This window comes from Ambystoma mexicanum, chromosome 11 (genome assembly GCF_040938575.1).
Source record: "Ambystoma mexicanum isolate Mex_15411 chromosome 11, UKY_AmexF1_1, whole genome shotgun sequence".
Taxonomy (NCBI): domain Eukaryota; kingdom Metazoa; phylum Chordata; class Amphibia; order Caudata; family Ambystomatidae; genus Ambystoma; species Ambystoma mexicanum.
The window spans coordinates 1,054,588,095-1,054,614,081 of NC_090934.1; the positions used below are offsets into that span (position 1 = coordinate 1,054,588,095).

The 25,987-nt window shown below is 42.9% G+C and overlaps 1 protein-coding gene across 1 annotated transcript in view; it reads left to right on the plus strand.

Moving 5' to 3' along the window:
• The window catches only part of ACAN (aggrecan), a 234,340-nt gene that overhangs the window by 100,458 nt on the left and 107,895 nt on the right, over nucleotides 1–25,987 (plus strand). The window contains exons 2-4 of the mRNA XM_069624296.1: nucleotides 9,113–9,189; nucleotides 11,546–11,929; nucleotides 13,236–13,410. Coding sequence (XP_069480397.1) covers nucleotides 9,120–9,189; nucleotides 11,546–11,929; nucleotides 13,236–13,410 — 629 coding nt within the window. The 5' untranslated portion in view covers nucleotides 9,113–9,119. The remainder of the gene's footprint in view (nucleotides 1–9,112; nucleotides 9,190–11,545; nucleotides 11,930–13,235; nucleotides 13,411–25,987) is intronic.

A 25,987-nucleotide genomic window follows, 5' to 3' on the forward strand; every position in this document is an offset into this window, starting at 1 on the left:
CTAGTTGTGTGGAGACTGGGATTATGCTCTGCTGCATACCAGGTGGAGGGCGTCATTCACTTTGGTTATTGGCCATTGGAGGCTATTATCCTCTTCTGTCACTAATCTCGAAGACTGCCTTATCTGTGGGGATTGTGTATACTTTTCAGGATTTCCGAATGAATCTAGAAACACGAACATGAAAAAAACATTAGTTGTCATTTAAATATTAGGGAGAAAATAATATAGACAAATACAGACAGATACGTCTGAGAAATAACCCCAGAAAAGGGAGAGAAGTTCACTTTAAAAGGCCTGTCATTGTGACATGCCAATTAGCACTCTGTGGCATGCTGCCAGCCAATTCCGATCTCTAAAATGAGGGCTTTACCGTCTGGTCAAACCCTGTGGTGAATTAATGCTGCCAGCTCTTACTGTCTCCACCTGCCTCCAGGCATCGCCCCCTTACCTGTCTCTCTTCTACCATATGGAAATTCTCCTGCTCACCAGTTCAGGGTATTTCCTTTTTCCTATTCTATTTGTTTCTCCTAATATGCCTGGTACAACTCTCTCCCAGCTTGGTTATTTATTTTTTTATTTGCATACGGTTAATAAAATAACCTTTGCGAAACAAAAGAAGAAAAAAAAACATTGTGAAATTCAATTACATTACCATTCATTACAATTGTAACATGGTTGCTGCCCATCCCTTCTTACTTGCATGCACTGCTCGCCAGCTTTCTACCAGCTGCCACCTTGGCGTGCATTCCTGCTTGTGCCGCCCTACCACTCTGAATCCGCAACACCCTCCTAGGGCTGACCCCCCTTCCCCTCCCCCGTCCCCCACCTTCAGCTTCTCTGGCCTCCCAAGGCTGAATTCCACTTTGTAGCTTCAGCAACTTCCTGGGCCGCATTGCCTCTGCTCCCTGTCAAATCCCTCCGCTGCCACCCCAGGGATGCCTCCGCCCGCTGCCATATGAGTACTCCCGTAAGTGGAAAGATACAGTGACAGGGTTCTTTTAGCATTGGTGAGGGGGGTACAAATAGCAATAATACCCCCTCTTTTGGACCATGCATGCATTAAAGATGCTATTAACCTGGACCAGAGAACATTGCGACATGGAACCTGTCATAATGAATTCTTTTAAAAAGCATCTCAATCCATGGATGAAACATATAAATGCAAGCAGAACGGGGTGGTTCCTTCTGCTGCTGATCCACTTAAAATAAAATGCACAGAAGGGTCAGAAATAACCATCCCAGGCATTTTGCTGCACACTGCACCTGTCCGATAGAGAAATGCTTTCATTTTTGGCTGGGAGGTAGGGGGCATGTATTCATTTTTTTGTATTTGTCAAACCACATCCCATTTGTGATTTTGGGATTTGCTTTGTAAAGAACCGAGGTTCACCCTTCACCCGTATGCTTTGGGCAATTGGGCACAGGGGGTGAAAAAGGGCACCAGAATGAGGACAGTCTGATTTATTTATTTATTTGTTTATTTGAATTTATAAAGCGCCCAGCGGCCCGTGGGCATTGTGGCGCTGTTACAGAAGGTTACTTAATGCAGTTAGGACAGATAGTACATAGGTAATGATACAGCTGTTATTTATTTATTTATTTTTGATGCACTGTATGTAGTGGACCAATCCTTTTCCACGCAAGTGAAGGAAATGTTTCTACGCATACCATCATCTGTATGAAATTAAGTTTGGAGAATTGGGTCTTAAAACATTTGTGAATTTTGTAGGCCAATGTTGGCATGGTATGTGAGCCATCTGTATGTGATAATTATGGAGCTCACATTTCGGTAAGATCTTTTGCTCCACCTGTCTGTGAATGATGGACATCTCAGGGACAGATGTCCAGTTTGGACATCTCTCACGCCACACAACTGAGCATGGACATCGAAGAACACAGCCAGGCCAGGAAAGCAAAGCAACCTGACTTCTCCAGCAATCCCTTCGGCCTAGGATGCGCTTACGAGTCTCCCTTGTTCAAGAGTCCCGGAGGAAACCTCTGTGGTATGATATTGAGTATACAGGTCTAACACACTCAACTCAAACAAATATATTACAGACATGGTGTTAAATGTTACCCAACAATTGCCATGAGAGTAATTTAGTTACTAGTTCTGTGTGTATTAAGAAAGTTGTAGTTTTCCCAAATAACAGACAGTTGACATAACTTTACAATTTACAGGTTTATATGTTACCTAACAATTTCCATAAGAGTAATTTAGTTACTAGTTCGGTGTACCAAGAAAGTTGTAGTTTTGGCAAATAACAGACTGTTGACATAATTGTACAATTTACAGGTTAAATATTACCTAACAATTTCCATGAGAGTAATTTAGTTACTAGTTTTGTGTACCGAGAATGTGTTAGTTTTTGCCAAAAATCAGACAGTGGACCTAATTGTACAATTTACAGGTTAAATGTTACCCAACAATTGCCATGAGAGTAATTTAGTTACTAGTTCTGTGTGTATTAAGAAAGTTGTAGTTTTACCAAATAACAGACAGTTGACATAATTGTACAATTTACAGGTTAAATGTTACCTAACAATTGCCATCAGAGTAATTTAGTTACTAGTTTTGTGTACCAAGAAAGTTGTAATTTTGCCAAATAACAGACAGTTGACATAATTGTACAATTTACAGGTTAAATTTTACCTAACAATTTTCATGACAGTAATTTAGTTACGAGTTATCTGTACCAAGAAAGTGTTAGTTTTGCCAAATAGCAGACAGTTGACATAATTGTACAATTTACAGGTTAAATGTTACCCAACAATTGGCAAGAGAGTAATTTAGTTACTAGTTCTGTGTATCAAGAAAGTAGTAGTTTTGCCTAATAACAGACAGTTGGCATAGTTGTATAATCTACAGGTTAAATATTACCTAACAATTTCCATGAGGGTAACATAGTTACTAGTTCTGCGTGTAACAAGAAAGTGTTAGTTTTGCCAAATAACAGACAGTTAACATAATTGCACAATTTACAGGTTAAATGTTACCTAACAATTGCCCTGAGAGTAATTTAGTTACTAGTTTAGTGTACCAAGAAAGTTGTAGTTTTGGAAAATAACAGACTGTTGACATAATTGTACAATTTACAGGTTAAATATTACCTAACAATTTCCATGAGAGTAATTTAGTTGCTAGGTTTGTGTACCGAGAATGTGTTAGTTTTTGCCAAATATCAGACAGTGGACTTAATTGTACAATTTACAGGTTAAATGTTACCCAACAATTGCCATGAGAGTAATTTAGTTACTAGTTCTGTGTGTATTAAGAAAGTTGTAGTTTTACCAAATAACAGACAGTTGGCATAATTGTACAATTTACAGGTTAAATGTTACCTAACAATTTCCATCAGAGTAATTTAGTTACTAGTTTTGTGTACCAAGAAAGTTGTCATTTTGCCAAATAACAGACAGTTGACATAATTGTACAATTTACAGGTTAAATTTTACCTAACAATTTTCATGACAGTAATTTAGTTACGAGTTATCTGTACCAAGAAAGTGTTAGTTTTGCCAAATAACAGACAGTTAACATAATTGCACAATTTACAGATTAAATGTTACCTAACAATTGCCCTGAGAGTAATTTAGTTACTAGTTTAGTGTACCAAGAAAGTTGTAGTTTACCAAATAACAGACAGGTGACATAATTGTACAATGTACAGTTTAAATGTTACCTAACAATTGCCATGAGAGTAATTTAGTTACTAGTTTTGTGTACCAAGAAAGTAGGTGGAATCAAAGGATTATCAGATTTTATTTGTAAACCAAACTAAAGTGAATAATCATGTGCGATGAAGTGAGTATAAGGTCCCCTATTTAAGAGCTTCTTGTATATGGGAAGTTGCAAGTGCACACTAAATAAAATACCGAAACTACTAACATACATGGAATTCACAGGGAGATTAGGAAAAGTGTTGAATGAGCAATAGGCGAGGTATCATATAATGTCTTTGTATATGTAAAATATGTTACAAGATGTGGCTAGTCTAATATGATGGAGGCACTGTAAACCCAGGACATCTCACTTCTAACAATCCAGGCCCCTATAAAGGGAGGATAGCTCAGGGTCAAAGCACTCTCCTTGGAAGCAAGATGCAACAGTGCAACCCAGACTCAATCCCAAGGTCCACGTTTAGAAACTTCTGGGTATTAAGCGTGTTATAAATAACCAATTATATAATTATAATTATACGTTGGGGTATTTTCTCACACAATCCACAGTATTTCACAATCAAACTCAGACAACTAGCTGGTGCTTCTCCCCTTGGAATATGAACGCTAAAGTACTGTTTTTGTGACATGTACCTGCTGAAAATGGGGGCTAGCACTGATGTAAAATATGGAATTAGCCACTTTCGTTCCTGGGAGGCAGAGTCAAAATTGAAACCACAAACGCGTTATAATAAAATCTTATCGATGGGCTTTGCTATCTTGGTCAATATTAGCTTAACATTTGCCAAACATTGATGAGCCCCTCTCCAGATAACACACATTGGCCCTCATTACGACCCAGGCGGTAAGGGGTTTACGCCGGCGTAAACTTCGCCGACCCTTACCGCCTGAGTACGAGTTCCCGTAGCGCCATGGTGATTTTAACGCCTGCTTTTTGCAGGCGTTAAAATCCATGGCGCTAAGGGACCTTGTTGTTAATTACGCCACCGTAATTTACGGTGGCGTAATTAACGCCTTCCCCACTCCCATTATGCCCTATGGGGCAAAAATGGGAATGGGGAAGGGTAAATGGGGATTGGGGACTTACCGCCCCGCCAAGGTTGGAATGGGGCGGTAAGTTCGCCAACCACCATGGCGGAGTTGGCAACTTAGCGCCATGGACCATGGTGCTAATAGCACCATGGTTCTCCGCCAAGGTCGTAATGAGGGCCATTGTCAATAAACCTGGTTTATGGAATGGTGCACACTCATGAGGGCTGACAATTATGTTTTAGCTCTCTGTGCCATACCAGAGGGGACATATCCATCTTCAGTCTGATCCTGTTGACAAGGATGGATCAGGATCCAGGCAATTCTCCTCTGAACAAGAGTATCTGCAGCAACACATGATACATGTTTCTGCCTTTTGGCTTTTATCAGTAAGGTGCAGCTAAGGTGCAGCATCACTCTAGACACAGAGCAGGTCCACACATGCCTTACCCATACAAATTGGTGTGAAACAATTTTTCAACAATTTCCAAAAATGTGAGTCCTTTGAGAGCTTTTGTACTGATAACATGGATGGTGAGCACTCAGGAGGGTCCACAATTATGTTTTAGCTCTCTTTATTTGTTTATTTATTTGTTGGATATTTGTAAGGCGCCGATACAACAAATGGTGTTTTAAGGCACCACAAGAAAAAGGGGGGGGAAAGGGGAAAGAAAATAAAAACGATCCTACTAGGCCTGACATTCGGAATGTGTAAGTGCAGTAACAAGAAGTGTGAGGGGGGGAGTGCCAGTAGGGTGAAAGCGAAGTACTAGAGTGGGAGCATGGGTGTTCAGTAGAGCAGTTTCCGTGCCTCTGGCTGCTCTGAAGCTTGAGTGGTGATCGTGGAGATAACCAACAGAATCAGTGTGTTGAATCAGTTGGAAGATGACCAGCTTCTCTAGGAGTTTGCCCAGGAAGTGGGTGATGGAAATAGGGCAGTAGGTAGTCAGGCGAATGAGTGGTTGCAGACATCACTCCCTTTGCTTTGCCAGAAAAGAAATATCCATTTGAACACCAGTCTGCTCCCGCCCATAGAGACAGTCCAGAACCAGCAACCTCAGAAATGTATTTCTTCTTCGTACCTTAGAGTTTAATCATTTTTACTGCTCTTCAATACATCACATGAAATCATGTAGCCAAATCCTGTTGAAATGATTGAAGGACTTCCACAACCTAGTCCTTAAAACATGTCTGGTAGAAACAAAGAAGGAACATCCAATGAGATCTCCTTCCTCAATGAGATCCCCTTGCTCACTGAGATCTCCCTTCTCTAGTCCTGGATCCCCATCTCAATGCAACCCCTTCTTTCTCTTCACATTGAATATAAGGGTGAATTGAGTGGGTACATTACATTTTCAGTTGTGAGCACCACCAGAAATCAACCAAAGCAATGCCAGTTCTTCAAAGGACATGTGGTCCAGCCAGTTACAACTTACATAATTATCCCCACGCCTTCCACTGCTGCTCTAAACTTGATTAAACATTTACCCACCTTCTTCACTTCTCCAGTCCAATTGGTGTGTTTGTATCCATCCATACCATTTCCAGTTAACCCTACATAAGATGGCTATGGCTCTCTAAGCACTTTGTGGTGCTTATTTATGTTTTGGTTAAAGCATCCATATGCTGTCTTCTTCCCTGTAACCTAATCCTCCAAGATATGCAGGGAAATTTCTCCTCTGTGAAAGGGGCAGTGAGCTAAAGACTTGGTAGAGTCTCTCCCAGGGGCCATCCACCCAAGAACAGGTCAATGGGCTGCGTTTGTGTTGGTAGAGGGACTCCCAGAACCCCCTTTTTTTGCATGTTAAGTAAGTTTGGGTCTCACCCTAAGTTACATGGGGAATCCAGACGTGGACCCCTTGGTCACTGTTCTTAGAGAGGCACAGCTCCACCTCACTGATGAGGCCCGATTAGTCTGAAGCACATGTCTGGGGTTGCTGTTGGTACTCTTTTTCAGAGGAGAATTGCCGAGCATTTCGGTGCTGGACTGCCCCTGGGCAGGACAAAGACTGATATGCAGGGACATTTCTTCTCTGTGAAATGGACAGTGAGCTAAAGACTTGGTTGAGTCTCTCCCAGGGGCCATCCACCCAAGAACAGGTCAATGGGATGTGTTTGTGCTGGTAGAGGGACTCCCAGAACCCCCTTGTTTTGCTAATCCTACAAGAATGCCTCTAAACCAACATCCTAACATGAACACTTGCCTCTGCTGTTTATGCATTCCGCTTCTAAACTCAACTCACCGCAACCATAGGGCAACCTAATTACCAACCAAATCTGTTTCACTGCAGGACAACTAGTCTTACATGCTCTGCTGCATTAGAATAAACATGCGTACTTGGTTTTTAATGGTCTGTGCATTGGCTTGCCAAGAGCAAAGCCCTACAAAGTACAGGGCTAAAATGAAAACAGTAAAAGTAATAGGATCGCTCCATTTGGCAATCCTACCACTTCACTACCCATTTTGCCACTTTGCTTTTTTTATCCTCAGAATCTTTAGCAATCTCCATTCTTTATTCAGATCAGCTATACCTCCTTCTTTTTCCATGTATAATGCTGACTGTTTATTATAATTCATTAACAATATGTGTAACAAAGCTGGCACTTATCAATCTCTGTCCCACTTACATAGTGGGTCATTACAAGGTTGGAGGTAGCCATGGTGCTAATAGAACCATGGATACCGCCTTACCGCATACCAGGTCCGGGTTCCTCAAATGAATACCTCCCCATTCCCATTCGAGCTCCCATAGGGCTCAATGGGAATGGGGAGCATGCTAATAACGGGCCTGTTATTAGAATGCTGGTCCTTTAGCGGCTCCCACTAAGGGCGCCTGGTAAAACCAGCCGCCCTTAGCGGGACCCGCTAACGGACCTCGTAATGCGGCGGAAAGTGGTTAACAGCACCAGCACCTTTACTGACGCTGTAAACCCCTTACCGCCAAGGTCGTAATGACCCCCATAGTGTCTTAGCTTTGTAATCAATTATAGGCCATTTCTGATTGTATGTTGCATATATTTGTGATGGTAGTACGCAGGGATTATTTCTCCATTTTCAAAATATACTTGCACCATCACAGTGTATACACCCACCAGAGCTACAGTGTTGCATTATTTTGAGTAACTTCAATGTTTCGGGGCCTGGCCATCTGGTCATCCTGTTCCACTGGATTTTGTGAAACGGCTATTTTGCAGCATTTTTTTGCAGCATTTGATTAGTGGGCGTGGTAGATATATTAAATATTGATAGTGGGGGTGGGGGAGGGGTGGGACAGTGTGATAGGGGCCTGCACCCCATAAAAACACAGTGAAAAATTTGGTAAAATGGCCAACGCAGTCCGATGTCCCTCATCCAAAATGTCTTATTAATGTACTACAAAATAAATGAAAATTGAATTCAATCAAACAACTATTAAAGTACATCATAATGTATCTTGATGCCACTTTTGGATGAATTCTAATGAAAAATGATACACAACAAATGAGTGGGGCTCTCTTATATAGCATTTGGTTAGGCACCCTGAGCATTACTGTTCTGTCCATCACCTGACTAGACATGAGAGAGAGGAAGGACTGTTGTTGTCACTCACGAGCCACTGCATTCAACGGTTCCAGTGGTACCCTACCATTATTGATGCGGTGGTGAAGGGTCAGGGCACTGGCAACTTTCACTAAGTAGATACGTCTGCAGTACATTCTGTAATCTAGGCATGGCACAATCCCATTTTCCCATGCACATTAACCACATCAACCAACCACTGCCAGTATCACTGCAAAAGGGAATCAGGAGGAGTTGTGTTGGGGAATGACACCAGAGCCAATGCTAGAATCGGTCACGGGATGTTTGCAATTTTGGCGGGTGTTCCCTGGGGCACAAATGAACCCTTAGTACACTATCCAAGGACAGTGCCCAATCAGACCCTTTGCCTAGGATGTACCGTCCACTTGAATTCCCCCCCTTCCAAGGTCAATGCAGATTTGCTTTGTGTACTCCCACCTCCTTGCCAGCTATTATTCCAGTGGCAGCAAGAAGCAATAAGTAGTAGGGAAGGTTATGGCTACATTAGCCTGATGAGAAACAGGGAAAACTAAGCAAAATATACATTAGTTCTGGATAAATAGTGAATAGAATTGGAAAATTCAAATAAATATTGTTATACAAGAGACTTGGGAAATGGGAAATAAATGGGCGAAGGCAGGAGATATTGAAGCAAACCGTCGTCATAAAGGCACAGATTGGTGAAATAGTTTGTATTCCACTGCACTTGTGCTTCCTTTGCTTCACTTTTCATGAACAGCTATAATAACGAACATCAACAATTTTTCTGATCTAAAATGCAAAGTTGTTAACAACCGTTTGTTTTTTTAAGTATTGCTACTAATGACACGTTCTCTGTTGCAGGTAAACTATGACCACTTTACTATTAGTGTTTGTGTGTTTGCGAGTCATCGCTGCAGCAATATCCGTGGAAGTTACAGGTGCGTATTTTTGCATTTTAAAAGACTTACTTCCAAAATATAAATCACTTGATTGTGCAAAATCACCCTATAGGAGGAAGTGCATCTAATGGCATTTTGCAGATTAAACTGTTTGGTTGATTGAGAGTGGGGTGCTGTTTTCTTTTTTAAAAAAAGAAGGAAAAAACAACAATTTTGCAGCAAAGATATATTTATTTCAGACAGCTCCATCTGCTAGCTTTCAATAACACATGGGTCTCATCCTCAGGCAATTATCTGCCTAATGAGAAGAACCATGTGATATTGAAGGCTAGCAGATAGGAAATTAGAGCTGGCCAAATAATTGTATTTTTGCTACAAGATCATCTGTTTTTGTGCTTTTAAAAATAAATCTTCATTGTTTGGTTTCATAAAATAGTCATGAATCCTCTCTTTGGTTCCTTAAGAGACATTTTGTAGCTCCACACAGATAAATAAAAAAGGCTGTTTTAGATCACCTTTGTGTGATATTTCAGCAATGATAAACTAATTTGATAGCTTTATTACGCTAACATTTTGCAATTTAATCCCAAGGAGCATCTGTGCAATTTAGTGTGAATACAATCTAAGTTTAATTATTAGGTGGCTATCAAACATGTCAATTGGGCCAATGTAATATGTTGCAATTCATATAAATGCATTTTTTTATCTTCATTTTGGAAGGGAAACATTTATTACTGTGCTGTAAATTGAAATTGGAATTTTCTGTCACATAGTGAGATCCCTCAGGACTACGAAAAAGTCCTATTTGAATCCACAAATCCGGGGAAACTATGAACGGCCTGCATACAACTTTTACCAAGCATAATACTGCAACACCTTCATGACAAGCGGCCTGGGGGATTATTCTTTTATTCAATGGTATTTCATTCAATTTAACATGGATTGTTGTGGCCCTTGAGAAGCCGACAGAAAGCAGCCATTCCTTTCCAGCTTCACATCCAGGGCTTTTTTTATTTATATGTATATACAGGGAGACAAAAAAGCTCTTTTGATCACAAAAGAATGTACAATAGATAAGATATCTGATTTGACGGGAAGCAGGGAGCTTCTTATAACGGGGTGAGTTTGAGGGACTTTCTGACCAGGTTGGAGAGGGGAGTAAATGGAAAGGTCACCTGGGACAATACATGGGTGGACATACATAGTTTAGGGAAAATCAACAATATACAGTTTTAAGTGCAGGTAGGTGGTACCGCCTGCTGTCTTATGGATGTGACCATGATGGATGAAGCGCTAGAATGGAGTCGGAGGAAGTGAGGGACAGAGGCAGGTCACTTGTGAGGGAAAAATGTTAGCTTGAAGGGAGATGAGGCATGGTTAAAAGGGTATCCTGCCTCCAATTTGCCTTCAATCAAACATTGTTCACATGATGTTCATTATGCCCATCTAGTAGGCATTGAAAACTGACCAGAGCTGGACTCTTCTATCTATTACCACTGGATGTGGATAATCTATTTGTGAACACATTCAAGCATGGTTGAAATTAGTACTGGTGGCCGCTATGAATAAAATTGGCAGCTATCATTACAACGGGTCCTGGAAGAACGCACAGGCTTTTCAGCAGTCACAAAAAGCAGGGTGTCGGTCAGAATCCAACAGTCAGCAGGCATCAGAATACCCATCACACCACAGGTTTGTGGGTCTCCTGCGCAAAGCAGAAACACACATGGTTAAGTGGTCCCTCCCAGAGTTGCAGCACCTTGGGGGGAACCTTTACAGAATGGCTCAGAAGAAGAGAAAAGGCACATAATTGCCTTGTCCATGTGTTTTACTCATTTATACAAATATTATATGAATACTGTAGACAGTTTTCGCCTTACTGTACACCATTTTGTATTAGTATTAAAAAAATGAAGTAAGTGAGTTATGCATTCTGTAGTTGTCATCACCAAAAATATTGACGTTTATTATCAAACATATAATGTCTAACTATGCTGTCTCCAGCTAATCCCCTATCGAATCACTGACATATAACATGTTTCGACTTGTGTGCTGTATCATGCTAGTCTTCATCAGGGTGAACACATAGTCAGTCTATCATCTTGCCAGCTAGAGTTAGAAGGCTATTGAATAACCTGAAATATTAATCAGAAAAGTAAACTAATTAGGGAATATGGCACAGGAAACACTGGAAAGGAACATTTTATATAAAGAAACCACTGTGACATTTACTGATTTTGAACTGTACAAAACATAGACAGTGGGAGAGATTATTTTCTCACTTTGTGGATTTTGACTGAAATGGCTGAAACTACAACAGCCAATTCACAATGTTAAAGTGAACTGTCAGTCCCTAATTCTCTCTCTCTCTCTATCCCTGCTCTTGAATTCACAGATCATGTTAATGGACTGAGTGTCAGCATTCCTGAACAGTCTCCAGTAAACAGCAGCTTGGGGCACCCCTTAAGTATTCCCTGCTATTTCATCGACTCCTTGGAGCATGTGACCGTGGCGCCCTCAACCCCTCCAGTGACCCCAAGGATCAAATGGAGCAGACATCATGATGGCAAGGAGACTGTACTACTGGTGGCCATCAATGGCCAAGTCCGCATCAACAGTGACTACAAAGGAAGAATTTCAATGCCCAACTACCCTCTCATTCCCACCGATGTCACCTTGGAAATCACAAGTCTGCGAACCAGTGATTCTGGAATCTACCGCTGTGAGGTGATGCGAGGCATTGAGGACAGCCAGGACTCCATAGAGGTTATTGTGCAAGGTAAGCGTTTGTGCATTCTTTCCCATCTGTCCTTTTCCTCAAACCACATCTTTATGTACCATTTTCTACTCTAAGTGGAACCACCTGCTGCTTTAATAGGTTAATGCAGCACTTTAATTTGTTCCCATATCTTAGATGGATTGGAATAGATTTCAGAAAACAGGAGGAGTCTGTTATTTTTAACCACATTATATAGGTAAAGATTTGGGTGAGTGCACAGATGCGGGTTTGGGTGGTCTGATAGGCAAGAAGGACTGTTTGGAGGGAAACGAAGGAGTGGATATCATTCATAGAATGCACTGCCGGGGGTGGGACCAGCACACAACCTAATGACCTCTAGTTACAGTGCACACAGAGCAGCTTGACCTTATCGAAGGGGTGATTGCACCGACAAACCATTACGGATTCTGAGCTGGCAGTCAAGCTGTGCTGTGCCATTTGCAAATTGTAGTCACCACTGGAGTGGTCCCCAATTGACTGGCCTCAGACAAGGACAGAAATAAATTAATGTAATGGTGTAGGGAATTAAGTATTAGGAACTCTAAAGGTTGCCCCCTGAAGCTACACTGTGTCTGACTTTTCATTGTACCGGTCATAGGACGCTTGTGGCTGAACACTGTAGGAGAAGCATGCCAGGCTGATGTTCCACAGAGGGCAGAAAGACAGATAGAGACAAGCCGGCCACGAGAATGTGTGCACTAGCCTGTGCAGGACCGGAGCAGACTCTGTGATGTGATACACTGCATATTAACGCACAATGCACAATATTTATGCACTGGGCAGTAACATGTAGCACTGGCACCTTCAGTGGGTTTTAGTGGTGCAATGAGTGCTAAACTGATGGTCAGTGTATACAATAAATCATTTTAAATGTTGCAAGAAAGCATGATATAAATCAAACCTTTAATAATTGAAAAAATTAACAGTGTGCTTTTCAAAATTGGGAAGTACCTTATGTGCTTTAAATTTTCCAGCCACTAAAACAGGAAGAAAAAAAGTCTGGCCGTTTTTTTACATCCAAAAATACATTATACTTGATTCTAATGGTATTCAGATAATGTTCTCAAAAGATTACGGTTTTGTGAAACATGTACACAGATATGACACTGAGTAATGGATTTGAGAGTGTTTGAAACTTTCCTGCAAGGAAAGATAGATGATAGACATAATCTACCAGAAACATGACACCCACTGCTGCACCCACTGACAGGCGATCACTGTTAAGAGAGACACGATGCCAATTAACTGATAGAAGACTAGAAGGCCATGTACTCATTTCACCATTCTGTGATATTATGCTTTTCAGGGATCGTTTTCCACTACAGGGCCATCTCCACCAGGTACACTTTGGACTTCAAGAAGGCACAGAAAGCGTGTATCCAGAACAGCGCTGCCATCGCCAGCCCGGAGCAGCTGCAGGCCGCTTACGATGACGGCTTTGATCAGTGTGACGCTGGCTGGCTGTCCGATCAGACTGTCAGGTACTGTAAGATAAACTGAAATTGTGAATGAAGGAATGAATGAAGGATTGAATGCAAGACACAGTTCCAAAGCTCCAAAGTAATATCTTTTTCAACAGATGTCTTTCTCATCAATGAAGTATTATAGAAAAAAATATATTTTCAATTGGCTCACCGAGCGAAACATCTAGCCGTAACAATAAACATATTTGAAATCTGATTTAGTTTTGAAAATCAATATCACAGGCCTAACAATGGTTACTTTTCCAATTCGGATGGGAAACTTAAATCAGTTGTGCAACAAATATCACATTGGAAAAAGGTACATACATACAAACACATTCACATTATCCGCATTTGAGAATAAAACAATAGAGCAAGTACCTAGGAAGACAGAGCAGCTACCTGACATGATAAACAATTAATAAACTTAATAGTAGAGGTTTATGAGCAAAAACTTACAAAGAAATGCAGGGTATCGATACACTGGAAATCAGTCCTGGTGATATCACCTCAAGGAAACTTTAAAAATTAAACTGATAAAAGTGGACTGGTCCCCTTAAAGAACGTAGTGGTTAGCTCACCTTCTTCCTGAAGTAAATAGGATTGAATTGGAACTAAGTAGTGATGACGGCAAAAGAATGTCTGAGTACACTCAGCAGAAGTGACTATCATTTGCTACTACTAATTGTCTTTGTAGATAACATAAAGAACTTGAATGAGCTGAGAAATCATTTAGAGTTCCCTGACTTGAGACAAGAGAAAAGACAATAGGAATGCTTCAGAAAGGTCACCTGAAAGTCTTAAATGAAACTGAAAAGAAAGAGAAGTTCAATATGAAATTAAGCAATTGCATGACCCTGGGATACCTCTGGACAAGGGTAAACACATTTGTTGTGAGCTACGGTTGTGACGGCTGAAGCAGGATCTCTCAGGAGACAAAGCTGAAGCTGGTAAACCTAGAGTGGTGGAATGATGCATTAATGTAGAATAAATAGTATAAAAAACAGACTGCCCCATCCTCATCTTAACTCTGGAATTCACAGAAAGACCAACTAGACATTGCTTACTAAGAAAGAGTAACCCATCAGAATTATGCATTTGCTCTCTTCTTAAGAAGTATAAGAGAGAAAGGCAGAGGCCCTATTGGAACCTAGCACTTGCCTGGAGCACCTTATAAACATCTACAAGGTGCCTGGCACAAATCCCTGAGAATTGAGGGCAGGCAAGCCCATTGTGCATACTTTTCAAGCAGTTAAATTGTCTCCTGGAAAAGATGGCAAGAATATATTAGAGAATATCAAATGGAGTAAAGCTACTGGCACCCTCAATTCAACAACCAATGAGTTATCAAGATGGTAGGCTTTTGTGAGGATGCCTCTATAACAAACTGGTTGAAAGAAGCAATTATTGAACTACTTTTGAAAAAAGGTGATGATAATCCTAATGCATTATGTGTGAGAAAACCTTGTTCTGGGTGTGTGCAACCACTCATAAAATGCAAATGTAACAAGCAAATAAAGAGGGTGTGTGCTGCAGTAATGAGACAAAGTAGGAAACTTCTCACAGTCCCCAAAAAGAAGAAACCATATGCAGTGTAACCTCACATTCCGTGCTCACAAATCTGAATGAGTGTGAAACCAGTTGTGTGACCATGCACCATATGGCTTGATTTATTTGGAAAGTATATAGACAGATATGTTTCCTTCACATATCTTACAAAAGAACACATTGTTTAGTATTCTCTTCTAAACACATTGAACAATTGTAATATTAATGTATAACTTGGTTACATTCAGAAATGTGTACTACCAAGACTTTGTGAACTTCCATGTGACACGCAAAAGGGTTAATATATTCCTCACATATCAACTCCAAAAGTTTGTTGAACCTCAAATCACACACAAAAAACTCATTCAATAGTCTCAAAATTACCTGCCGGTTGGCTCAGGCACCTGCTAACACAATAATGCAGTGATTCTCAACCACCCCAGTCGAAAATCAACCTGTTCTGAACATTTGTTTGCATGCCGTTTCTACTCTTTGTTGCCATTTGGCAGGTAATTTTGACACTATTGAATGAGGCAGCCTTTGGATCTCAAGTGAGGTTCTCAAATCCCATGCAATACATTCTAGTTTTCGCAAAATATCAATGCAGTGTAAACAGTATAAATTTAACGCCCTGATGACGACCCTAGCAGGTTGAAACACGTGTTGGCAGCGGCTTTTTGTCATTTTGTGTATTTGGAGCATGATAATCCTTGTGACAAACATCAGTCTTTTACATAGCTTTTTGACTATCCAATGGTTTTTTGTGTGTGATTTGAGGTTCAACAAACTTTTGAAGTTGATATCTGATGAATATATTAACCCTTTTGTGTGTCACATGGAAGTTCACAAAGTCTTGGTAGTACACATTTCTGAACGTAACCAAGTTATACTTTAAAATTACAATTGTTCAATGTGTTTAGAAGAGAATACTAAACAAGTTGTTCTTTTGTAAGATTTCCAAATAACTCAAGCCATATGGCACATGGTCACACAACTGGTTTCAAACTCATTCCGATTTGTGAGCGCGGAATGTGAGATTATACTGCATATGATAATCCTAATGCATTTAGCCCAATCAGGCTAGTTGAAGTGGATGATAAATACATGTGCTAAGTGTCTGGTCCCCCAGGTAGGACCGTAGGCTGATGATATAAGTATCTATAACCTACACGGCAGGCTGGATTCCCACAATTCTACTCTACCACATACCATAGTTTTCTCATAGGCTGGAAAACAGGGAAATATGCTGTAGGCATCTGAACGATAATGTATGACTGCTTTCAATACCTACAACAAGCAATAAGGCGAGTTATCAGTGTCAAACTTTGGTGGTCAACACTCAAAAGAAAAATGTCCAGGAGGACCTGCGGAAAATCAGTCAAGCCAAAACGAGGAGACCGTAGGAGGTTCAAGGTATAAATATAGCACACAAACAGGTGCATTGCCAATCCACTCAAGTCCTTGTTATACCTGGTGGAGTTTGAGCAAACAAGCGTAATGAGAAACAAATTTCCCACCATAACAGCTGCTGTATTTATTCCAAGGTACCCGGATGTAGACAGTACATTCATTCTAGAGAAGATGAAGGGAAATCTAATAACAAGAATGAGAATCACATAGGGTTAACTGCATGACATCAACCCACTCCCACCCTACCCGAAACAGGGTGATCTGCTACCCACCGTATCCTCTACTGATTGCTTGTAGAGCACTTGCTACCAAACTGCTCGTCCTCTCCCTCCTTTGTTATCACTCCGCTCCCTTGTTTCTTTGCTTCCCTCACCATGTTCTTCCTCCTATGATTGTAAACTGCACCGTTACATCCCAAAGCTACGTCCATGCTCAATAAATACCCTGATAATGATAATAATAATAATAATACAATCTAGAAAGCTAACCTTCTTTGAGTTTACAAAGATGTGTCCTTCCCAACAGTTGATACTTTCGCTGCCACTTTCATTCCCCCTCCCACTCTGGCCACTGACTCTCACACTGACACATCCCTTGCTAACCTTCACCTGTAATCTCCAACACTCTGGACTTCCTTGCCCATGTCATGAGAAGCCACATGAAGCCTGCCTCCAAGTGCAACCCCTGGTATAACTCGGACCTGGCCTCTTTGAAACGCAAGTGCAGAGCTGCTGAGCACAAGTGGAAGGCCTTTGAGCACATCCTCTGACAAACTGGCCTGCCGCCTGCTCCAAAGGCAATACAGACTTTCCATCTGTCTGAAGAAGAGGGCCTATATCCAAGCCTGCATCTCTGGGGGCCACTACCAATGTGGCTGAACTTTTCAAAATCTGCAAGGAACTCTCCAATCCTACTACAGTCTCAATTTCTCTTCTGCCTTCCCTGACCCTCTGCACTGAACTGGCCTCTCACTTCATTACCAAAACTCAGGATATCCTGACCTCACTCTCCCCTACACCACTCCCTTCTCCATCACTCACTCTCAGGCCTCCCTTGGTACCCCCCATTCCCTCCAACTCTCCTCCTTCTCACCCATACCACTGGATGAGGTCTCTAGACAATTACCCTCTATGAAAGTGTCGTGCAAACAGGTACTTCCTTGATCCTCCAGGACTATCAAAGACAACATTTTCTCCAGCCTTGGCTGATTTCTGCAATCACTCCTTTGCCACTGGCTCATTCCTACTACCCCTCAATCACTCCCTTGTGCACCCTCTACTCAAAAAGCCTTCTGATGACTTCTCCTGCCCAGCTAACTACTGACCTATCTCCATTACCCCTTTCCTGGGTAAACTCTTGGAGAAGCTGGTCATCTCCGAGCTGATCCATCACGCTGAATCTGTTGGTTGTCTCTGCGACCACCAGTCTGGCATCAGAGCATCCAGAGGCATGGAAACTGCACTCCTGAACACTTGTGATGATTTGCTCTCAAATCCTGATCCCAACTCTCCTTCCGTTCTCATCCTTCTTCACCTTTCCTCTGTTTTTCATATGGTCAATCATGCCACCCTTATAAATCGGCTCTGTGATACCCTCGACAGCACGGACCTGGCACTGGACTGGTTGACCTCCTTCCTCCCAGACTGACCATCCCAGCTTCAACTGGGCTTCTTTCTCACCCCTATCACACTCTCTACCTGCAGCATCCCTCAGGGCTCTATCCTCTCACTGTGGCTCTTCAACATCTACCTTGCCCCTCTAGCCCATTTGATCTATGCCTTCTCTTCTAACTTCCAGTGTTATTCAGACAACATGCAGCTCTCCTTCAAGCTTCCCTCCACTGCCTCCTCTTCTTCCTCTCTCATTCCTGACTGGCTCACTGCTGTACAGGCATGGTGTGCTGCTAACAAGCTCTGCCTTAATGCCAGTAAGACTGAGATCCTTCGCATTTGGACCCCAGCTCAACTTTCCCTCCGACTCTCTAGATTCCCTCCATGGTCCTTTCCCCTCATCCTCTTCTAAGGCAAAACACCTTAGTGTAATCTTTGACTCCTCTCTCTCCTTTTCTCCTCAAATTGCAGACCTTGCTAATAAGTCCCACTTTCAGCTGCACCTTCTCAGAGGCATTCACACTTTCCTCACCTTCTCACAGAAACTCAATGTCTCCAGAGCTCTAGTCCTAAATAGGCTGGACTACTGCAACAGCCTAGTCCTCAATCTGCCTAAATCCTCCTTTCACCCGCTTCAACTAATCCAGAATAGAACTGTGAGGCTTATCCTAGATCTACAGCCCAGGCACCACTTCTCTCCAGCCCTAAAACCTTTCCACTGGCTCCCGGTTGTTGCGAGGATCAAGTTCAAGACCCTCTGCCTCATCCACAAGACTTTCTGGGGCCTTGGATCCCGCTACATCCAACTCTCTCTCCCAAAATACCTCTCTGCTAGAGCCCTTCGGTCTTCTAGCTCCAACTCTCGGCAGATCAGATGATTTTACAAGCAGAGAGTGGGGGTAGATCTCTCTCTTCCGCAGGAGCCTCCCTCTGGAATGGCCTCCATGCCCCTCTCAAACTTGAGCCGGATCTCCTTAAATTCTGGAAGCTTCTCAAGACCATCCTATTCTCTTCTTTCTTCCCTCTCCCCCTTCCATGCTAATGCCCCCTCTGCCGCATTTGGCTGGCTGCCTGGTTTCCTTTTGATTCATACAGGACACCTTGCCCTCCTCGCCCAGTCTACCCTAGCACCTCGATCTACCGTGACATCCTGCCCCAAATCTGCACTACTTGCCCTACTGGGCACCCTCCCCCTGTACTAACCTGGTGGGGGCTGCACCCCTACTGAGCCCATCCTGCCTGTCCTCGCACTTAGCATGTAGACCTTCACTCCCTGCCCTCCCTGCCCTCCCTGTATTCCCCTGAGACTTGTCCACATGGCCTCTCCTTAGCACTCGCCTGACCTTGTGGCCCTCTTCCCCCCTCCTCGTCCCCCCAGCAATTGCCCGCTCCCCACTCCACTTGCACTTCCATTCCCTCCTTACCATTAGTGTGTTCTGCTGTGACTGGCACCTCCCCCACCTCTCCCACTCCCCTGCACTTCTTGTTACTGACCTTGCACAACCTGAACGCCATAAGGCCTAGTAGGACCGTTTTTGTTTTTCTTCATCCCTGTCCCCTCCTCCCCTTTGTCTTGTTGTGCCTTGAAACACCATTTGCTGTATAGGCGCATTATAAATACCCCATAAAATGAATAAATAAATAAATAAATAAAAGGCATTGTTACGCTACCGGGTCCAATCAGTGATTCCGTCCCTTGACCCCTGCTGCTATAGTAGTCTTTGGATGACCAGCAAAAGAATCATGGATCGGCACATACTTTGGGAAGTGGTTAAGGCTAGGCTGATATATGAATATGTGGGCATATCTGTCTTAAAAGTGGGGAAAAGACAAAACAGAAAAATTAAAATGGCGCTATGGGTATCAGTCACTTTGCCTGGCTACATGGCAAAAAGGTCATCAGACCGTCCCCTCCCCCAAAAAAATCTATGATGCCAAAGTAACTGCTGGAACATTACATGGTTACAAAACGTGGGACCTAAGGCATACCACACAACTGAACAAAATATCATAGTGCCAGCCCTTAACTGCCTAAAAAAAGCTTGCAGAGGCTAAGGAGCCTCTTCTTGGAATGGCCATGAAGGACCTCACAAGCAAAAAATCGATCCGGAAGACCTGTTGGCTGTGTCTATATGAGCGTGTATTAAAATCGTTGGACCAGATCCATCTAATTTCCTCTTGGTGCAACAAAAAACATCGGAGCAGAGAACAGAAAGGTCAGAAAAAGATAACACTGAAAATAGGGATCAACGCCTGTACCTGCAAAATCCTCTAATTGTGTAGGAGCAAGGAAAAAAACGGAAAGGCATGCTGTCTCCAGGGTTGAGAAACCTGCTTACAAACATCTGCCTGAACAAACTATGGACCAGGAGCAGGTGCTCTAGGAGGTGTGGACGGGATCAAAAAGGCTAGCAATGCATCTGCGACCTCCACCACGACCACCTGTTATACCAGCCTTACATGGGGACAAGTAAGTCATGGCAACAACCAATTCTGAAGAAGGATGACTTTAGGCAGGCTGCCCTGGCATCCCAGCTCAAAGGTCCATCATCAATAATACATTATGCCGCGCAGGGGCGTTGCTAGGTCTGGAAAAGATCAGGGGCTAAATTATTGTCGGGACTGGTGGGACTCGGGGCTAGCTAGCATTTTAGTTGTAGCACCTGAGTTTCTATCCGGGGCTACAACCAAAAGACCCAGGGCTATATCCACCACAGCCCCCCCCCAGCAACGCCTCTGATGCCATTGCTGATATTATAAGCAACATCTACAAAAGATGGCAGCATGCAAGTAGTGAAAGAGGGAGGATGAACTTAGAGACCCGGGACAAAATGATGCTGATTACAGCCAAGGAAGAACGCCTGCAATCTATGAGGCCCGGAACCCACTAGTGTTTTGTCAGCCCATAAGATATATGGATGCCGTGGCCCAGAAACCCTGAATCATAACTCCTTTTTCTAAATTGCTTTTTATGGACTGGCGATCTTAAAAGCTGATGTTGAAATTCACAATAAAGCTTATTTCGATAAATTGGTTACATGCATGTAGTGCGTAAGATGCACCCACCCTGGGAAGAACGAACACATCACAACATACAGACAGATGAAATGCTCTGTAAGTCAGTCCATGGGAAGGTTTGTTGCCCTAATTATTTATTTATTCATTATTATTTATCCTTTTCTCCCTTGTTCCGCACTTTCCACTTCTTCCCACTCCCTAGCACTTTTCCCCTCCCCCGCCCCATGCACGTGCACGTTCTCAATGTCACTGGGCCTAGTAAGATCGTAGTTTTTGTTCTCTCTGTCCCCCTCCCTTGCCTTGTCGCACTCAAGATCCTACTTGTGTACGAGCGCGGTATAAATCAAATATCAATTCAATTTAATTCATGAAGAGCAAACCAGTTACCCATGTGCTTTGTGAATTCGGGAGATCGGGTATTAGCAAATCATTAGCATAAGAGATGTACATTGAAAACAGGAATCGGCTATGCAGTTCCAGAACCAGTTTGGTACCCCATCGACTGGTGTACCCCATAATCCCACTGGATCCACATAGCAGATGAAGAAACAGTGCCCCTTGGAGGAAAATGGATGTCCATGTCCCAATGATCATGCGACTCATTCACAAAGAACACATTTGCAGCTGGAAGTTTGCAGCTGCCATCCACAGTACTTTGTGAATGCATTATGACTCACAAACAATCACATATCCAGCCAGAGGATGACTGGGAATGTGGGCAGGGGTCCAATTGCCCCCCAGGCTGGCTGGGCTGTTGATCAAAGGGCCAGAGATCAAACATTTTGAAAAATAAATGAAAAAGACAAAATCTTTCAGAATCCAGCCTGCTTCAAAGGAGCCGAGTGCTACAAAGCTCTTTGTAGATGGGTGGAGGCACTCGTCATGATTGCAGAAATGTTGCAGATGTGCTTGGGTGGCCTCGTCACATTAGCATCCACAGGGATTGAGAAGATCCTAAGCTGCAGGCGTACGGTCACACCGCAGCAATGCAAGCATTCAAATTACAGGTTATGGTGCCGTAAATGGTGTGTTGGCACCACTGTGCCCATGCACAATTGCTCTGTTACAGTCCTCAGCAGCTTATCATGACCTCTACTTGCCAAGGAAGTAAGGGTTCCTATATTATTACTGCTGATCCTTGGTTTCATTCTGTAAGAATTCTTCCCCTATATTCTGTTGAATACGGTCAATCACTCGGTTCTTCTTTCGTCTCTCAGCCAGCTTGGCTTTCAAGGTCCTGTTTTTGACTAGTTCGACTCCTATCTTTCTAAATCTAGTTATTCTGTTTCCTGTTCTGGACACTCCACCCCTGTCTTGTCTCTTCCCCACGGTGTGCCTGAAGTTTCTGTCCTTGGCCCTTTACTGTTTTCTTTGTACACTATCCCTCTTGCTACCATTATGACTTAGTTTGGTCTTGTGTATCACTCCCTACACAGATACGCAAATCCTGCTATCCTTCTCTTCTTTCTCTGAGTCTTTGAGGTTGTCTTTTTTCATGCTTCCACTGTTCCACTTCATCTTTCCTCCTGGTCTATTTCTTTCCCTCCATCTATTCTCCCTATCTCTTCTACTGCCTGGAATCTTGTTGAAATGTGTCATACTTCTCTCACTTTTGCCTGCCATATTGTTTCTATCTCTCTGTCTTTCCGATTCCAGCTCTGTAACATCCACAAGGCCTACGCTTTCTTACATTTGATGCTACAAACTCCTAATTTCTTCTCTTGTGTTATCACATCTGTTCTATTGTTCTAGTCTTCTTGCTCTTCTTGCATATCAACTTGCCCCCTCCACTTTATCATGCTTCCACACTCTCTCTCTCTCTCCATAACTCCATCTCAGCATCTTTGCTGTCTCTTCGTTGGCTCTCCTATGAGTCCCATCTGCTCTTCAATGTCTTGTGCTTACTGTTTAAATGTCTTCATGGTCTTGCATGGATGTATCTCTCGTCTCTTATCTCATTACACACTCCGTCTAGTTCTATTTGTTCTGAAATTATTTTTCTCCTCGCTGTCCCCTGTCCTCCATGTGCTCCCTCTCGTGTTTGTTCATTTTCACTATTACCACCAAAACATTGTAATTCTCTTCCTTTGTCTTTGTGATCTCTCTCCTCTCAGCCTCTTTTTAAATCCTGGTTTAAGGATCACATTCTTTCTGCTTAACGTTGCCTTTGTGTCTTATTTTTCATTTACCTCTAATATTGTACTGTGATTCTGATTACTGTACAGCGCTTAAGCGTTAGTTGCTATATAAATATAAATAAAATACAAAATACAAATTTCATGATCACTATTGAGTTCATTGCAAAAAGAGTTTAATAGTTCCCATGGATGTTAGTATGTGGTGGGCATGGAAATAGCTGTTGGATTGTTTGTGGTACTTGCTTTGAGCACAGTTGAAAAACACTCATAGGAAGATGTAACATTCAGGTATTAATCACTAGTAAATTACAAAGGGGGCTTTTAAAGTTTGGTGGATTTCTTTTAAATAATCGCTGGAGAAAGTTACCAGCTCCACCAGTGGTACTTTGAAAAATCTGCCCTATTCACAGTTAACCACTGGAGGAAGTAGTATTTCTGGAATACCTCCAGAGGTATTTCAGAAATACCACCTCAGCCAGTGGTAATATACTTATAGGGGAGGATCATATATGCTCACATTTTGATCTCCTCAACATGGCCCTTTGTAAAAAAAAAAAAAAGGCACTGTATTGAAGGGAAGCACCTGTGCTTTCGTTTTGAAAAGCAAAAAACAAACGTTAAAAAATTGGGGCCAATTTGGATTTTTTACCTCCACCTTTTAGGTGGAGGTAAGAATGGCTGGATTTTCTGCAGAAAGTCTTCCTAAAGTACCGCCACTGGTATTCCATTGGAATACAATTGTTGCCATTTGATCAAAACCTGAATTGGGTGTGTGAAGAATTTGCCTGGATGTTTTTTTTTTAATGAAACTGAATGATGGGAAATCCACCTCTGAAAATGTGTGAGGCCATTCAGCACATATTTTCCCTTCTCACTCCATAGAATGCATAGTCACATGCACTCCAGGAGGACACAACCTACAGGTGCCATCCTCCCCTGTCATGTTCCACTGGAATGTGACAGCCACGGTTACATCAAAGCATTTCAAGAAGGGGTAAGGCACACCTTCCTCCAACCATGGGGAGCCTAATTAAAATATCAAAGGCTCCATGGATCTGCCTCCCTACTATCTGGCTCGGTTGGTGGCAGTGCATACTAATGCGAAATAATTAAGACAAGGGACTTGGATGCAGGACAGACAACAGGAAGGCAGATATAACACCTCTTTGGTATTCAATGTGACAACATGAAGCTAGTTCCCACCCCTCTGTATGAAGGACAGTGAATGGCATGTCTGGGTCCACTAGTACCGTAGGCAACCCCTGCAGAGCGGACCCCTTTCAGATGGAGAAGTATGTGATTTAAGGGAGACAGAAAGTCTGCTCTCGTCACAAACTTCAAGGGAGGCCTGCACTTTGATGAAGAGCCACAGAGGGCTCAGTTAATCAGAGAGACACTTTGATCTACAAAAGACAGGAAGATGGCCGGGATTTAGGAGTAGATGGTGTCACCCCCTAATTTTCCTGTTGCAAAGCACTCTGGTCTTGGCCTCACTCATTACAGAAGATGCTTGGTGGGACCCTGGATTGGTCCCTTAAGGTATGCTTAGCCTGCAGCAATCATTCAGGACCTATTGGCTTTAAAAGAGGGCTGAGTGCCTCACTGACCAGATAATCCGACGACTTCAAAAGCAGTAAGAATAAAAACTCATTTGGACCCTGGCTAAAGGTATACCTTACATCTTCCGCCAGTGATGGAAGGACAGGATTTCCAAACATCACCCAGGGACCAGAGAGAGATATCAGATTCAGAGGACCTGTCCAGCAGCTCCAGAACCAGTACCCACCCAGCACACAGCATGCCCTACTAGGCTCTGCCAGCAAGCTGCCTAGGAGGGAAGTGCAAGAGAGTCTCTGAACAAAGGACAAGCCCGTTGCCTGCAAACACTCTCCTCAGCTTTGGGCTGTCCAACTTGAAAGGACGTCATGAGCCCCACGAAGAAGCTAGGAGGAGTGTCACACAAGCATCAACCAGCATCCATCTTTTAAGGACATTTTTGAGGCAGTCGAACCCTCAGACCGCAGCTGGCTGCACCACTGACTGTTGTCTCGCTGCAATCACTAAAGCCATCTGAGCATTCCTGATCCTGTAACCAGCACTGAGATGACGATTATTGACTTTGAGCCGCTGTGTAGGCCAGCCTGCAACCACCCATCCAGCCTTGCTTGCCAAACTGCCTGCTGCCTGATACCCGCAGCTGTCTCCCGTCTTAAACTCTGTCGCAGGAGCTGCAAAGCATCATGGAACCAACTTGACGCTGTCGAGCATCAACAACATCTCAAGCACCAGGTACATTGTGGTTCTGTCCCCCTGTTCCTTCTCCGAAGGCCCCTAATGACATATATAACCCCTTGCTCCCTTGGTGCTGAAGCTAAATAACCTTGAACAGTTAAGACTGATTGCTTTACCGAGTACCCCCTGTCAGTATCCAGATTGCTTCCCTTTCCTTCGTGAAACTGTCTGTCCTCTGGGTGAGTTGTATTTTGTATTGTGCTAGAACTGTCTGTTGTAATAATCAAGTAGATATTTTATACAACCTTGACTGCACAGTCCCTTTTATCATTGAGTAATAATTGTATTTTTGCTTTATTTTGCTTAGCGCCATGGAGGTTTTAACACCTGCTTTTAGCAGGTGTTAAAATCCATGGCGCTAAGGGACCATGGAGTTAATTACGCCACCGTAATTTACGGTGGCGTAATTAACGCCTTCCCCACTCCCATTATGCCCTATGGGGCAAAAATGGGAATGGGGAAGGGTAAATGGGGATTGGGGACTTACCGCCCCGCCAACCTCGGAATGGGGCGGTAAGTCCGCCAACCACCATGGCGTAAACGTAGTTTACGCCATGGTGGTAAAGTCACGGCCCAGGC